Source organism: Triticum urartu, chromosome 5A (genome assembly GCF_056163025.1).
Source record: "Triticum urartu cultivar PI428250 chromosome 5A, HENAU_Tu73, whole genome shotgun sequence".
In the NCBI taxonomy this organism is placed as follows: domain Eukaryota; kingdom Viridiplantae; phylum Streptophyta; class Magnoliopsida; order Poales; family Poaceae; genus Triticum; species Triticum urartu.
This window is the reverse complement of record NC_141877.1, coordinates 21,575,460-21,590,347: the sequence shown is the minus strand read 5'-3', so window position 1 is coordinate 21,590,347 and position 14,888 is coordinate 21,575,460. Positions and strand designations below refer to the sequence as shown.

Genomic DNA, 14,888 nt, shown 5'->3' with positions numbered 1-14,888 from the left:
CATGACGATGAAACATGTATGGAGGTTTCACCAGTTTACCGTACGAAGGATGAACCATGGCTCCTGCCAGGGTCAACATTGAAGGCTGACGAGAGGGCACCAGCCGATTCTTTTGGAGGTCGAAGGGGTTGCCTACAACGAGGCCTATCCGACCAAGGATTTCTTTGTCGTTACCAAAGTCTACAGTAACGAATTTGACTAGGTTGCTCCCAAGGAAGTCCTTAAAATACTGGCACTCAACGTCGGCATGGCATATGTGGTAGACCAAGCATAAGTCATGCACGCAAACCTGGATCACGGCGGGCTTCTTCCTCTCTTCGTCCTTTAGATCCTTCTCTCGTCCCAGGACTGTGGTGTACTCAACATCTAGCCCAGCGACCCACTCATCATCTGAGTTTTCGAACATGCGTCTGAAGCGAGAAAGGCATCCTTTCACCGTCGCGGAAGAACGGGTGTAGATGACGTCGAACTCATCGCCGGTGATGGTTCTAACCTTGTACTCACCGCCGATCCTGGAGATTTGGGACGCCATGGATTTGGGAGGAGGGTTAGAATTAGTGGAACTGCCTTAATGTGAATGGATGGGACGACTAGGAGCGAACCGCCGTAGTATTGAAGGACGTGTGGGGACGAGTAGGAGCGAACTGCCAGCGTGCGAACGGCAGGGTAGTGGCTTTCCATTATCCCATGATACGGGCTTCCGAGAGCCCTTGGATCTGTGATCGAACGGTTGCATGGCGTGATTCTAGACCTATGGGTGAATATGCTATCCTGGAGGGTTATTCTGCAAAGTTTCAGCAACTTAGCATGCGACCGTTTGATCTCAGATCCAAGGGCTGCCAGCAGCCCATATCATGGTCGCGCCTACCATGACCGTCGCGTCCCTCGCGCGGTCGCGCCCTTGTAGATTTAACACGGTGCGTTAGGCTATCTGATGTTGGCATGTCATACATAGTCATCACTTAGTCACTCATACTACAACAAGGTTGGCTATAAGTATATTTTTTGTTACTCCTCTCTATCTCTTTCTTCGTACTCAAGGAAAAAACTGTGCTAGTAAGCGCGTGTATTTATTGCATTTGCCAAGGAATGACCTCTTCCAATGAAATGGTGTTGCTAAGTTTGCTTCATTTAATTAGCTATAGACTCAAAATTGTCTTTTCACCTAGGTACACGCGCTTAGCACCATTTCTTCCTTGGGTCACCAAACTAGTCTCTCTCTTCTTGATTAACTTGCCACATCAGACTTTATGCCTATGTGGCAAGCTTAAGCACCTATAGGAGCAAGTAAAAGTAAGTACAATAGTGCGCTTTACATGGCATTTTTGCATATGTGGAGGAAAGAGAGGCAAGGAAAAAGTGGAGAAGTGGGCTCTCATGCAAGAGCCAGCCTCTACTACATGGTGGAGCATTGGGAGAGGCACCTGTATGGAGGTGGTCAGGAATCTGGGAGACTCACGCCGGTCGTAGCGCCGTAGTTAAAATGATAATGGCAAGTCAAATCACGGGGCCCCACCTGTCCAGCAGTAACTCGCTGTCAAATCACACAGCCCTACGTTTGCAGCAGCCTACTCCCTCGTCTTCTCGCGTCTCTGTCGAACCGACTAGGCAGAACTGCCCCGCCGCCTACCGCACAGGAAAAGCCCTGCCCTCTACTTTTAAATAGTATACAGTATACTAATTTTGTATCCATGGATTGCGCCCTCGCCATGGAGCAAAGCGTCTATAAAACGGAGGAGAGACGGTGGTCTTGCAATAGAGAAGAGGGAGAGGCGAGATGGTGGTTTTGGAATGGAGATGATGGAGAGGAGAGGAGGTGGTTTTGCAATGGAGAAGAGGGAGAGGAGCGTGCGGCAGCGATTTAGGATTGGACCAGAGGGCCGGCGCGCTCTGACTGGATCAAAATCCAAATCAATTTACCCTTCAATTAAGAAAGCGACCCCACATTAACTAGTCTCCCTTTTATTCTGGGTCATAATTGACCACGATTTTCGCACATAAAATATATGGTATACCTTGTATATAAGGCCACTATCAAAATTACAATTTGCAACTATACAAGGCCACTAACATTAATCGAGGCAAAATTGATGGCATTTGCCTCGTACTAGCACCTGAGGACATTAATATCCCTTGTGTGCATGCGGGAGTGAGAAGGTTAGCTTGCATTCCCAACATTAATCAACCAATGAGGAGTAAGAGGGTTGGCTTGTTGTGCTTGGGAGAGAAAAACCACATTAATTAACACGACAATCAAGGTGACAAGCTAGCTTGCAACATTGACTTAAACATAGCATTGATTTTTACCTTGGTACCTGTAATATGAGTTTGTGGCCTTGTATACAAAAATGGAGGGAGTATAATTTGAAAGTACATTCAGATACGAACCAAACGATACAATTTTTGGTCACATGCATTCACATTTTGCTTGTCAAATACAGTACGTGGTCAAATTTTGACCCAAAATACGCGAAACAACAAAAAATACTTCCAAGACCAGCGCCGCTCTTCCGTTCTTCTCCTCTTAAACCACCGCCGCTCCTCTCCTGTTCCAATCTAAATGCAGCGCCGCTCCTCTCCTCTTCCATTTCAAAACCACTGCCCCTCCTCTCCTGTTCCAGTCCAAAACCAGCGTCGCTCCTCTCCCGTTCTAATCCAAAACTAGCGCTGTTCCTCTCCTCTTCCATTCAAAAACCACCGCCGGCGAGTGAAGGTGCTGTGGAGAAGTAGACCGATGGAGGAGTATAACCAATACATGAGGATCGCAGACGGCGACCCTGTGAAGCTAGCTAGGATGTTGGAGATACAGTCTTGGTTTGACAACAAGGACCAACTAGCGGCGACGGCGACATCCATGGCCAAATATCGGCAATAGAGCGAAAAGGCGGCGATACTCCCGGAGGGAGTCGTGCCGGAGTACATAGAGCTGCTCCTCTGGGCCATGGAGCAAACAGATTCACCGAATCCGATAGTGAGGGAGTGGTGGTGGGAGTATCGATCCCAGATGGAGCATCCACCAGAGATTGAAGGATTGAGCATCTACAGGGTGCCGTTTGTGAGGGTGTCCTGCCAGAGCGAGCCGGTGGAGTCTTCGTCGACCGAACCCAACTGTAAGAGGAGAAAAGCAGTTGGCCCGACGATGCTTCCCCGCCATCGTCTCCCTCGCCGTTCACATCGTCTCACGGGGTGGCTGTCTGGCGCCGAGGAATAGGAGGGGGCTGCCCCCCCAGCCCAATAGTAGGACAGGTTGTGAATTGTCAGGAGGAGCTTAGGGTTGTCAGTATTTGCAGGTTGTGAATTGTGTTTTGTGTTGTGTATTTTGAGAGTACTTTCAGATATGAATGTCTTTTGAATTTCAGATTTGCAGTATTGAGCGTATGAAGTATTTTATGAATTCTAGAGATCTATTTTTAGCACTTAAAAAATGTAGTTTCATAGGAGTATAAAAGTGCAGACAATGTGATTCTCAGAGAAGAAACTGCAAGTTTCAATTTCAGATAAGAAACTGCAAGTTCAGTTTCAGATAAGAAACTGCAACTTTCAGAGGCAGAGCATTTATATTAACACGGCCTTTTCAAACAGGGTTAACATCATGTTGGAAGTTTTATTCATGGTCGAAAATGGAACTACCGGCCAGTTAACATCATGCTGATCAACATTCATGCATAGCACATCTTCATATGATGACAGTCAAAATGCCCACACAATGTCGAGTGTGCGAAACACAGAGAAAACGAGGGAGGAAGTTTTGGCAAGTGTTGGACGTGGTTTTGGAGGTCCATAGGCCTGTTTGTATTTTCTTAGGGCCGTCATGTATCGACCGGCCTATGGACCTCCCATCCGAGGTTTTATTTTTGGTAGCCCAATTTATGTATTTTTTTTGAAGAAAACGCAGAGGTCTGTTCTATTTTTCTATATAAGAATAGGAACGCCAGGTCCAACTTATGTTTCCCTTCTAACTATATTATATATATTTAAATTATTTTATATGTTGACTGTTTAGTTCACATACTCCCTCCTTTTTGGTTTATAGGGCTTATCTCAAAATTTTAGTTTTTCCATTTTATAAGGCTCAATTTGGTTGTTTTCCATCACATGTTCAGATTCCAAGGTGCATTAAATCATTGCATGCAAGTATTAAGAGAAAATTGACCAATGCATGTACTTTATGCATTCATGCATTGCAATTTATGCATTGATAAACATAATTTTTTAAGGAAAACAAGTGCATTAATTAGGTGCTTTTGCAAACTACAAAAAGTATTCCACCATTCATCATCTACCTTGGTTGGTGAGATTTTTGAATTGAGCCCTATAAACCAAAAAGAAGGGAGTAATTGGCAAATAGATCTCGCCGCCACCCCCCGCCTCCTGACTCCGGGCGCGCCTGCCCCCCTCAGCAAGTCTGCTCGCGCGCCCCATGGAGTCGCCAGCCATATCCACGGGGGAATGGCTGGAAGACAGACAGATGTACAAGATGCATCTCCCACATGTCTACAAAGCCTTCCCGCGGATGCTCCAGCCGCTCGACTCCGTCGCGCCGGCGGTGCTGCGGGAGACTCGAGGGAGGCGATGCGGATCCGCGACGACGCTCTCTCCTAGACCCAGTGCACGCACGAATGGAGGGAAGCAGAGGAGGAAGCTGCGAGGGAGGAAGCCGAGCAGGGACCGAATCCGTTCTCTCACTCGCGCAGGTATGCTTGGATGTGCAAGGATCATGTGGATTGGGAGCTGCTGAATCTAGCCCTGCGGATCTACTTCCAAGGAGATTTCTCGGAGAAGCACAGGATGCCCCACCCCAGTGAGCCGCCGATTGCATTCGTTCGATGGGCGAAAGGAGAAGTGAATTCAGGAGATCCACGCCGTGCTGCGAGATGGGAATGCTTGACTGGACTCCTTCCCACCAGCACGCCACCGGAGCCAGAGCAGGTGGACCCCTACCTTACCTCTCCCCCAAACCTGCAGAAGATTGAAATTAGGCTTGCAATCTGCTTCAATTGAGCTGTCTGGTGGTTATTTCTGCTTCCTGAGAGACAACATCTGGCTGGAGGATGAGCAGGAACCAGGAACTCCGATGAATTTCCCCTATCACAATGGGGGGGCGCCGGTTGGGTAGTGGTACGGCCCACCTCCGCCCCAAATGGGGGCACAATCTAGGCAGGCTCCTGTAATTGCCCAAGATCAATCTGCTGGTGGTTCTGACTCTCAGATCAGTGGGAAATCTCAAGGCAAGAATCAGCAAAATAAGAGATAGGACATCCAGAAAACTGCTCCTGCCCCTGCTTCGGGCCTTATGGCATACTCTGAGGTGATCTGCTACAACTGTGGGGAACCAGGGCAGATCAAAATCAGGAGATTTAGAAGAACTACCAAAGGGTGGAACTCCAATGAGGAAGCTAATCTTAGAAGATACAAAAGGCTTCTCCTCCTTAAGTTTTATTCTCTAGATATTAAGGCAGAAACCACTGACCTCTCTGAGGCTGAGACTAATAGATTAAACTTTGTCCATGGAGAGCTCAAGAAAATTTGGCTTCAAGAAGAAATCAAAGCCAAACAAAGGTCTAGATATAGGAACATTAAGGAGGGTGATAGAAATACTACTTACTTCCATGCAGTAGCTAACCAGAGGAGGAGGAAAACTCTCATTCACTCCCGTGATGGCCCTAATGGCCCTGTTACTGAGGCAGATGAGATGCTGAAAGTGGCTAGTGACTTCTACAAAGACCTGTTTAAGAAAGAAAACCCTTCTGGGTTCTCTCTACAAAACAATTTTTTCTCTGCTTTTGAAAAAGTCTCTCTTGCTGAAAATGAGCTGCTATAAGCCCCTTTTTCAGAGACAGAGGTGAAGGAAGCCATTTTTAGCTCTTATCCTAATGGGGCTCCTGGTCCTGATGTGATTCCCTTCTTGTTTTACCAGCATTTTTGGGACTTGGTGAAAAATGATCTCTTAGATCTTTTCCAAGCCTTTCATAGAGGAGAGTTGGATCCAGCAACTTACTCATGGGGGGTCTGTTGGGGTCAAGTTAAATAACTGTGAAAGTGATTTTTTCCTTGCTGGTAAAGGCCTTAGGCAAGGTGACCCCATCTCCCCGCTTTTGTTTAATTTAGTAGTGGACGTTCTTACTAAAATGCTGAGCAAAGCTGCTGATCATAGTCTGATTGCAGGGCTGTGTCCTGAGGTCTGCCCTGGTGCCATCATCTACCTTCAATATGCAGATGATACCATCCTTTTATTAGACAATGACTCCACATATGCTAGCAATCTGAAAACTGTTCTAACCTGGTTTGAACAAGTCTTGGGCATGAGAATCAACTACTCTAAAAGTGAACTCATACCTATCAACATGGATGATCAGGAGTTAGCTGACTTCCTCTCTATTCTAGTTTGTAATAAAGGCAACTTCCCCATTAAGTACCTAGGTATCCCTCTCCACTATGATAAACTGAGGAGAGAGGATATCCAACCCCTTCTGGATAAAATCATTAAAAGGATTGCTGGATGGAGGGGCAAACTTCTCTCTTACAGAGGTAGATTAATCCTCATACAAGCTTGTTTGGCTAGCATTCCAGTGTATCTCCTCTCCTTCTTCAAGTTCCCTAAATGGGCAGTGAACCTCATCAATTCTCAGATGTCTCATTGCTTGTGGAATGATTTTGAGGGAAATAGGAAGCTACACCTTGCTAATTGGGCCCTAGTCTCTATGAAAAAAGATTTTGGAGGCCTAGGCATACCTAACCTCCAAGAAATTAACATTTGTCTTCTAGGGTCTTGGATTAAAAGATTCTATCAGGAAGACCTGAAACCCTGGAAGCTTCTTATTGCCCATAAATACCTAGGAAATAAACCTAATATTTTTGTCCCTTCCTCCAACCCTAAGACCTCTAGATTCTGGAAAGGATTAAAATCTATTATGCATGCTGTGAAATTTGGCTACAGATGGAACATAGGGGATGGGAGCAGAACCAGGTTCTGGGAAGATAGTTGGTTTGGCACATCCCCCCTAGCAGTCCAATTTTGGCCTATTTACTCCGCAATGAGCTTAACAAAAGTGTCAATGAAGTTTGGGACGGTCAATACCTAAAACTCTCTTTAACAAAAGCATTACCTTTACTGTCGAGCCGGATGCCCTGATTTGGCAGCTGGACAATAAGGGGAAGTATTCCTCTAGCTCCCTCTGTCATGTTATCAACTTTAAAGGGGTTCAACCCGTGTTTATCCCTGCTGTCGGGAAATTGAGAGTTCCCCCTAAAATTCATGTATTTCTCTGGCTTCTCTCCAAAAACAAATTGATGACTAGGGATAACCTTAGGAAGAGACACATCATCAAACCCCTTGATTGTGTTTACTGCTTGGAACAAGAGTCTTGTTCTCACCTATTTTTTGAATGTATAGTTGCTAAACATCTCTGGGCCCACATTGAGGAATATTTCTCTAGTCAGATTGGCTCATCCTTCGAATCTGTCGCCAGATTCTGGATTGCTACCAAAAAGTGCTCAGTTTTAAACACTGTTAGCTCAGCTGTCCTTTGGTGCCTCTGGAAATATAGAAATGCTATGATTTTCAGTAACACCTCCTGGATTTCCATTCCGCAGGTCTTGAGGTTGATCAGGAACATGGTGAGGAACTGGGCGATTCTCTCCTCCGGATCGGACAAGGACAAGTTGATGAGCTTCGTGGAAACCCTAACAAGATCCCTCTAGAAACCGTTAGCGATCACTTGTGGCTGAACAAGGCTCGACCTGCTCTGGGGCTGGACCCGTGGGCTCGTCTCAAGATCTCTGATGAAGATGATGGGCACCTGGCGCCGAAAAAGAGGGACATCCACCATGCTACGCCTTCCAGCCCGGTGTCTCCGCTTGCTTACTGGTCGCCGCAGGCTGACACGGCCCCTCGGCTGAAGACCATGAAGGCTTCGCTGGACCCTCCTTGTGTCATTTGAGTGCTCTATCCGCTCTGCCTTTGGCACCGCTCGGGTGATTTGTGTTATTCAAAGAACTTGTTCATCCACCCCCCTAGTTTGTAGCTTTTCTACCTTTGCTTTTGAACTGCTCTTTGAGCTGCTGTATCAGAATATGTTGTGGTTTCGTTCTCAGCAATGGAACCGGGGAGATGCTCCTGTTTTTCTAAAAAAATTATTTCATATGTTATTATATATTATTTTTATTGTCATCATATATTTAACAGATACTTACATATGTAAGAAAACAATATCCCACATCTTATTAACTTATAAAAATAATTTCTTAACAAATAAAATCCTCGATTGTTTTGGCATGAAAATCCTAGTGATTGTGTACAAAAGCTTGGTAAGATTTAAGGACGAACGTAATAATTGTTGGGAACGTTGCAGAAAATAAAAATTTTCCTATGGTTTCACCAAGATCCATCTATGAGTTCATCTAGCAACGAGTCATCGGGGTGCATCTACATACCTTTGTAGATCGCGAGCGGAAGCGTTCAAGAGAACGGGGATGAAGGAGTCGTACTCGTCGTGATCCAAATCACCATAGATCCTAGCGCCGAACGGACGGCACCTCCGCGTTCAACACACGTATGGTCAGCGTGACGTCTCCTCCTTCTTGATCCAGCAAGGGGGAAGGAGAGGTTGATGAAGATCCAGCAGCACGACGGCGTGGTGGTGGATGCAGCAGTCACCGCAGCAGGGCTTCGCCGAGCTTCTTCGAGAGGGAGAGGTGTAGCAGGGGAGAGGGAGGCGCCAAGGCTTGGGTGCGGCTGCCCTCCCTCCCCCCTTGATATAGGCCCCCTGGGGGGGTGCCGGCCCTGGAGATGAGATCTCCCAAGGGTGCGGCGCCCAGGGGGGTGGAGTGCCCCCCAAGGCAAGTGGGGCGCCCCCCACCCTAGGGTTTCCAACCCTAGGCGCAGGGGGGGGGCCCAAGGGGGGCGCACCAGCCCACTATGGGCTGGTTCCCCTCCCCACTTCAGCCCATGGGGCCCTCCGGGATGGGTGGCCCCACCCGGTGGACCCCCGGGACCCATCCGGTGGTCCCGGTACAATACCGGTGACCCCCGAATCTTTCCCGATGGCCGAAACTGCACTTCCCATATATAATTCTTCACCTCCGGACCATTCCGGAACACCTCGTGACGTCCGGGATCTCATCCGGGACTCCGAACAACTTTCGCATTACTGCATACTCATATCTCTACAACCCTAGCGTCACCGAACCTTAAGTGTGTAGACCCTACGGGTTCGGGAGATATGCAGACATGACCGAGACGCCTCTCCGGACAATAACCAACAGCGGGATCTGGATACCCATGTTGGCTCCCACATACTCCTCGATGATCTCATCGGATGAACCACGATGTCGAGGATTCAATCAATCCCATATACAATTCCCTTTGTCAATCGGTATTTTACTTGCCCGAGATTCGATCGTGGTATCCCCATACCTCGTTCAATCTCGTTACCGGCAAGTCACTTTACTCGTACAGTAATGCATGATCCTGTGATCAAACACTTTGATCACATTGAGCTCATTATGATGATGCATTACCGAGTGGGCCTAGTGATACCTCTCCGTCATACGGAGTGACAAATCCCAGTCTCGATCCGTGTCAACCCAACAGACACTTTCGGAGATACCCGTAGTATACCTTTTTTGGTCACCCAGTTACGTTGTGACGTTTGGTACACCCAAAGAACTCCTACGGTATCCTGGAGTTACATGATCTCATGGTCTAAAGAAAAGATACTTGACATTGGAATAGCTCTAGCAAACGAACTATACGATCTTGTGCTATGCTTAGGATTGGGTCTTGTCCATCACATCATTCTCCTAATGATGTGATCTCGTTATCAATGACATCCAATGTCCATAGTCAGGAAACCATGACTATCTGTTGATCAACGAGCTAGTCAACTAGAGGCTTGCTAGGGACATGTTGGTGTCTATGTATTCACACATGTATTACGATTTCTGGATAACACAATTATAGCATGAATAAAAGACAATTATCATGAACAAGGAAATATAATAATAATCCTTTTATTATTGCCTCTAGGGCATATTTCCAACAGTCTCCCACTTGCACTAGAGTCAATAATCTAGTTACATTGTGATGAATCGAACTTCCATAGAGTTCTGGTGTTGATCATGCTTTGCTCGCGGAAGAGGTTTAGTCAATGGATCTGCAACATTCAGATCCGTATGCACTTTGCAAATTTCTATGTCTCCATCTTGAACATTTTCATGAATGGAGTTGAAGCGACGGTTGATGTGCCTGGTCTTCTTGTGAAACTTGGGCTCCTTAGCAAGTGCAATAGCTCCAGTGTTGTCACAGAAGAGTTTGATCGGCCCCGACGCATTGGGTATGACTCCTAGGTTGGTGATGAACTCCTTCACCCAAATTGCTTCATGCGCTGCCTCCGAGGCTGCCATGTACTCCGCTTCACATGTAGATCCCGCCACGACGCTCTGCTTGCAGCTGCACCAGCTCACTGCTCCACCATTCAACATATACACGTATCCGGTTTGTGACTTAGAGTCATCCAGATCTGTGTCGAATCTAGCGTCGACGTAACCCTTTACGACGAGCTCTTCGTCACCTCCATAAACGAGAAACATGTCCTTAGTCCTTTTCAGGTACTTCAGGATATTCTTGACCGCTGTCCAGTGTTCCTTGCCGGGATTACTTTGGTACCTTCCTACCAGACTTACGGCAAGGTTTACATCAGGTCTGGTACACAGCATGGCATACATAATAGACCCTATGGCTGAGGCATAGGGGATGACACTCATCTCTTCTATAGCTTCTGCCGTGGTCGGACATTGAGCTGAGCTCAATTTCACACCTTGCAACACAGGCAAGAACCCCTTCTTAGACTGATCCATATTGAACTTCTTCAATATCTTATCAAGGTATGTGCTTTGTGAAAGACCTATGAGGCGTCTTGATCTATCTCTATAGATCTTGATGCCTAATATATAAGCAGCTTCTCCAAGGTCCTTCATTGAAAAACTCTTATTCAAGTAGGCCTTAATGCTGTCCAAAAGTTCTATATCATTTCCCATCAAAAGTATGTCATCCACATATAATATGAGAAATGCTACAGAGCTCCCACTCACTTTCTTGTAAACGCAGGCTTCTCCATAAGTCTGCATAAACCCAAACGCTTTGATCATCTCATCAAAGCGAATGTTCCAACTCCGAGATGCTTGCACCAGCCCATAAATGGATCGCTGGAGCTTGCATACCTTGTTAGCATTTTTAGGGTCGACAAAACCTTCCGGCTGCATCATATACAGTTCTTCCATAAGATAACCATTAAGGAATGCCGTTTTGACGTCCATTTGCCATATCTCATAATCATAGTATGCGGCAATTGCTAACACGATTCAGACGGAGTTCAGCTTCGCTACGGGAGAGAAAGTCTCATCGTAGTCAACCCCTTGAACTTGCCGATAACCCTTAGCGACAAGTCGAGCTTTATAGATGGTAACATTACCATCCGCGTCCATCTTCTTCTTAAAGATCCATTTGTTTTCTATCGCTCGCCGACCATCGGGCAAGTCTGTCAAAGTCCATACTTTGTATTCATACATGGATCCTATCTCGGATTGCATGGCTTCAAGCCATCTGTTGGAATCTAGGCCCGCCATCGCTTCTTCATAGTTCGAAGGTTCACCGTTGTCTAACAACATGATTTCCAGGACAGGGTTGCCATACCACTCTGGTGTGGAACGTGTCCTTGTGGACCTACGAAGTTCAGTAGCAACTTGATTCGAAGTACCTTGATCATCATCATTAATTTTCTCTCTAGTGGATGTAGGCACCACAGGAACATTTTCCTGAGCTGCACTACTTTCCGGTTCAAGAGGTAGTACTTCATCGAGTTCTACTTTCCTCCCACTTACTTCTTTCGAGAGAAACTCTTTTTCCAGAAAGGATCCGTTCTTGGCAACAAAGATCTTGCCTTCGGATCTAAGGTAGAAGGTATACCCAATGGTTTCCTTAGGGTATCCTATGAAGACACATTTTTCCAACTTGGGTTCGAGCTTTTCAGGTTGAAGTTTCTTGACATAAGCATCGCATCCCCAAACTTTTAGAAACGACAGCTTAGGTTTCTTCCCAAACCATAATTCATACGGTGTCGTCTCAACGGATTTAGACGGTGCCCTATTTAAAGTGAATGTAGCTGTCTCTAGAGCGTATCCCCAAAATGATAGCGGTAAATCAGTAAGAGACATCATAGATCGCACCATATCCAATAGAGTGCGATTACGACATTCGGACACACCGTTGCGTTGAGGTGTTCCAGGCGGCGTGAGTTGTGAAACGATTCCACATTTCCTTAAGTGTGTGCCAAATTCGTGACTTAAATATTCTCCTCCACGATCTGATCATAAGAACTTTATTTTTCGGTCACGTTGATTCTCTACCTCATTCTGAAATTCCTTGAACTTTTCAAAGGTCTCAGACTTGTGTTTCATCAAGTAGACATACCCATATCTACTCAAGTCATCAGTAAGAGTGAGAACATAACGATATCCTCCGCGAGCCTCAACGCTCATTGGACCGCACACATCAGTATGTATGATTTCCAATAAGTTGGTTGCTCGCACCATTGTTCCGGAGAACGGAGTCTTGGTCATTTTTCCCATAAGGCATGGTTCGCATGTGTTAAATGATTCATAATCGAGAGACTCTAAAAGTCCATCAGCATGGAGCTTCTTCATGCGTTTGACACCTATGTGACCAAGGCGGCAGTGCCACAAGTATGTGGGACTATCATTATCAACCTTACATCTTTTGGTATTTACAATATGAATATGTGTAACATTACGCTCGAGATTCATTAAGAATAAACCATTCATCAGCGGGGCATGAGCATAAAACATATCTCTCATATAAATAGAACAACCATTATTCTCAGATTTAAATGAGTAGCCATCTCGTATTAAACGAGATCCTGATACAATGTTCATGCTCAAACTTGGCACTAAATAACAATTATTGAGGTTTAAAACTAATCCCGTAGGTAAATGTACAGGTAGCATGCCGACGGCGATCACATTGACCTTGGAACCATTCCCGACGCGCATCGTCACCTCGTCCTTCGCCAGTCTCCGCTTATTCCGCAGCTCCTGCTTTGAGTTACAAATATGAGCAACGGCACCGGTATCAAATACCCAGGAGCTACTACGAGCACTAGTAAGGTACACATCAATTACATGTATATCACATATACCTTTAGTGTTGCCGGCCTTCTTGTCCGCTAAGTATTTGGGGCAGTTCCGCTTCCAGTGACCCTTCCCTTTGCAATAAAAGCACTCAGTCTCAGGCTTGGGTCCATTCTTTGACTTCTTCCCAGCAACTGGCTTACCGGGCGCGGCAACATCCTTGCCGTCCTTCTTGAAGTTCTTCTTACCCTTGCCTTTCTTGAACTTGGTGGTTTTATTGACCATCAACACTTGATGTTCCTTTTTGATTTCTACCTCCGCTGATTTCAGCATTGCAAATACTTCAGGAATGGTCTTTTCCATCCCCTGCATATTGTAGTTCATCACGAAGCTCTTGTAGCTAGGTGGGAGTGACTGAAGGATTCTGTCAATGACCGCCTCCTCTGGGAGGTTAATGTCCAGCTGGGACAAGCGGTTGTGCAGCGTAGACATCTTGAGTATGTGCTCACTGGCAGAACTATTTTCCTCCATCTTACAACTGTAGAACTTGTCGGAGACTTCGTATCTCTCGACCCGGGCATGAGCTTGGAAAACCATTTTCAGCTCTTCGAACATCTCATATGCTCCGTGTTGCTCAAAACACTTTTGGAGCCTCGGTTCTAAGCTGTAAAGCATGCCGCACTGAACGAGGGAGTAATCATCAGCACGCTGCTGCCAAGCGTTCATAACGTCTTGGTTCTCTGGGATGGGTGCTTCACCTAGCGGTGCTTCTAGGACATATTGTTTCCTAGCAGCTATGAGGATGATCCTCAGGTTCCTGACCCAGTCCATATAGTTGCTGCCATCATCTTTCAGCTTGGTTTTCACTAGGAACGCGTTGAAGTTGAGGTTGACATTAGCGTGGGCCATTTGATCTACAAGACATATTGCAAAGTTTATTTAGACTAAGTTCATGATAATTAAGTTGGGTGCTTCACCTAGTGGTGCTTCTAGGACATATTGTTTCCTGGCAGCTATGAGGATGATCCTCAGGTTCCGGACCCAGTCTGTATAGTTGCTGCCATCATCTTTCAGCTTGGTTTTCTCTAGGAACGCGTTGAAGTTGAAGTTGACATTACCGTGGGCCATTTGATCTACAAGACATATTGCAAAGTTTATTTAGACTAAGTTCATGATAATTAAGTTCATCTAATCAAATTATATAATGAACTCCCACTCAGATTAGACATCCCTCTAGTCATCTAAGTGAAACATGATCCGACTCGACTAGGCCGTGTTCGATCATCACGTGAGACGGACTAGTCATCATCGGTGAACATCTCCATGTTGATCGTATCTTTCATACGACTCATGTTCGACCTTTCGGTCTCTTGTGTTCCGAGGCCATGTCTGTACATGCTAGGCTCGTCAAGTTAACCTAAGTGTTTGCATGTGTAAATCTGTCTTACACCCATTGTATGTGAACGTTGGAATCTATCACACCCGATCATCACGTGGTGCTTCGAAACAACGAACTGTCGCAACGGCGCACAGTTAGGGGGACACTTTCTTGAAATTATTATGAGGGATCATCTTATTTACTACCGTCGTTCTAAGTAAAGAAGATGCAAAAACATGATAAACATCACATGCAATCAAATAATAGTGACATGATATGGCCAATATCATATAGCTCCTTTGATCTCCATCTTGGGGCTCCATGATCATGTTGTCACCGGCATGACACCATGATCTCCACCATC

The 14,888-nt window shown here is 45.9% G+C and overlaps 2 protein-coding genes across 2 annotated transcripts in view; one reads left to right on the top strand and one right to left on the bottom strand.

Moving 5' to 3' along the window:
* LOC147967612 (uncharacterized) overlaps positions 1 to 14,888 on the top strand; it is a 55,517-nt gene that overhangs the window by 13,807 nt on the left and 26,822 nt on the right. The window lies entirely within an intron of this gene.
* LOC147967613 (uncharacterized) lies at positions 12,840 to 14,055 on the bottom strand. The gene is made up of 2 exons (XM_087522396.1): positions 13,156 to 14,055; positions 12,840 to 12,866 (listed from the first exon to the last, which is right to left on the bottom strand). Exons 1-2 carry the CDS (start codon positions 14,053 to 14,055, stop codon positions 12,840 to 12,842), a joined length of 927 nt encoding a protein of 308 aa, XP_087378522.1.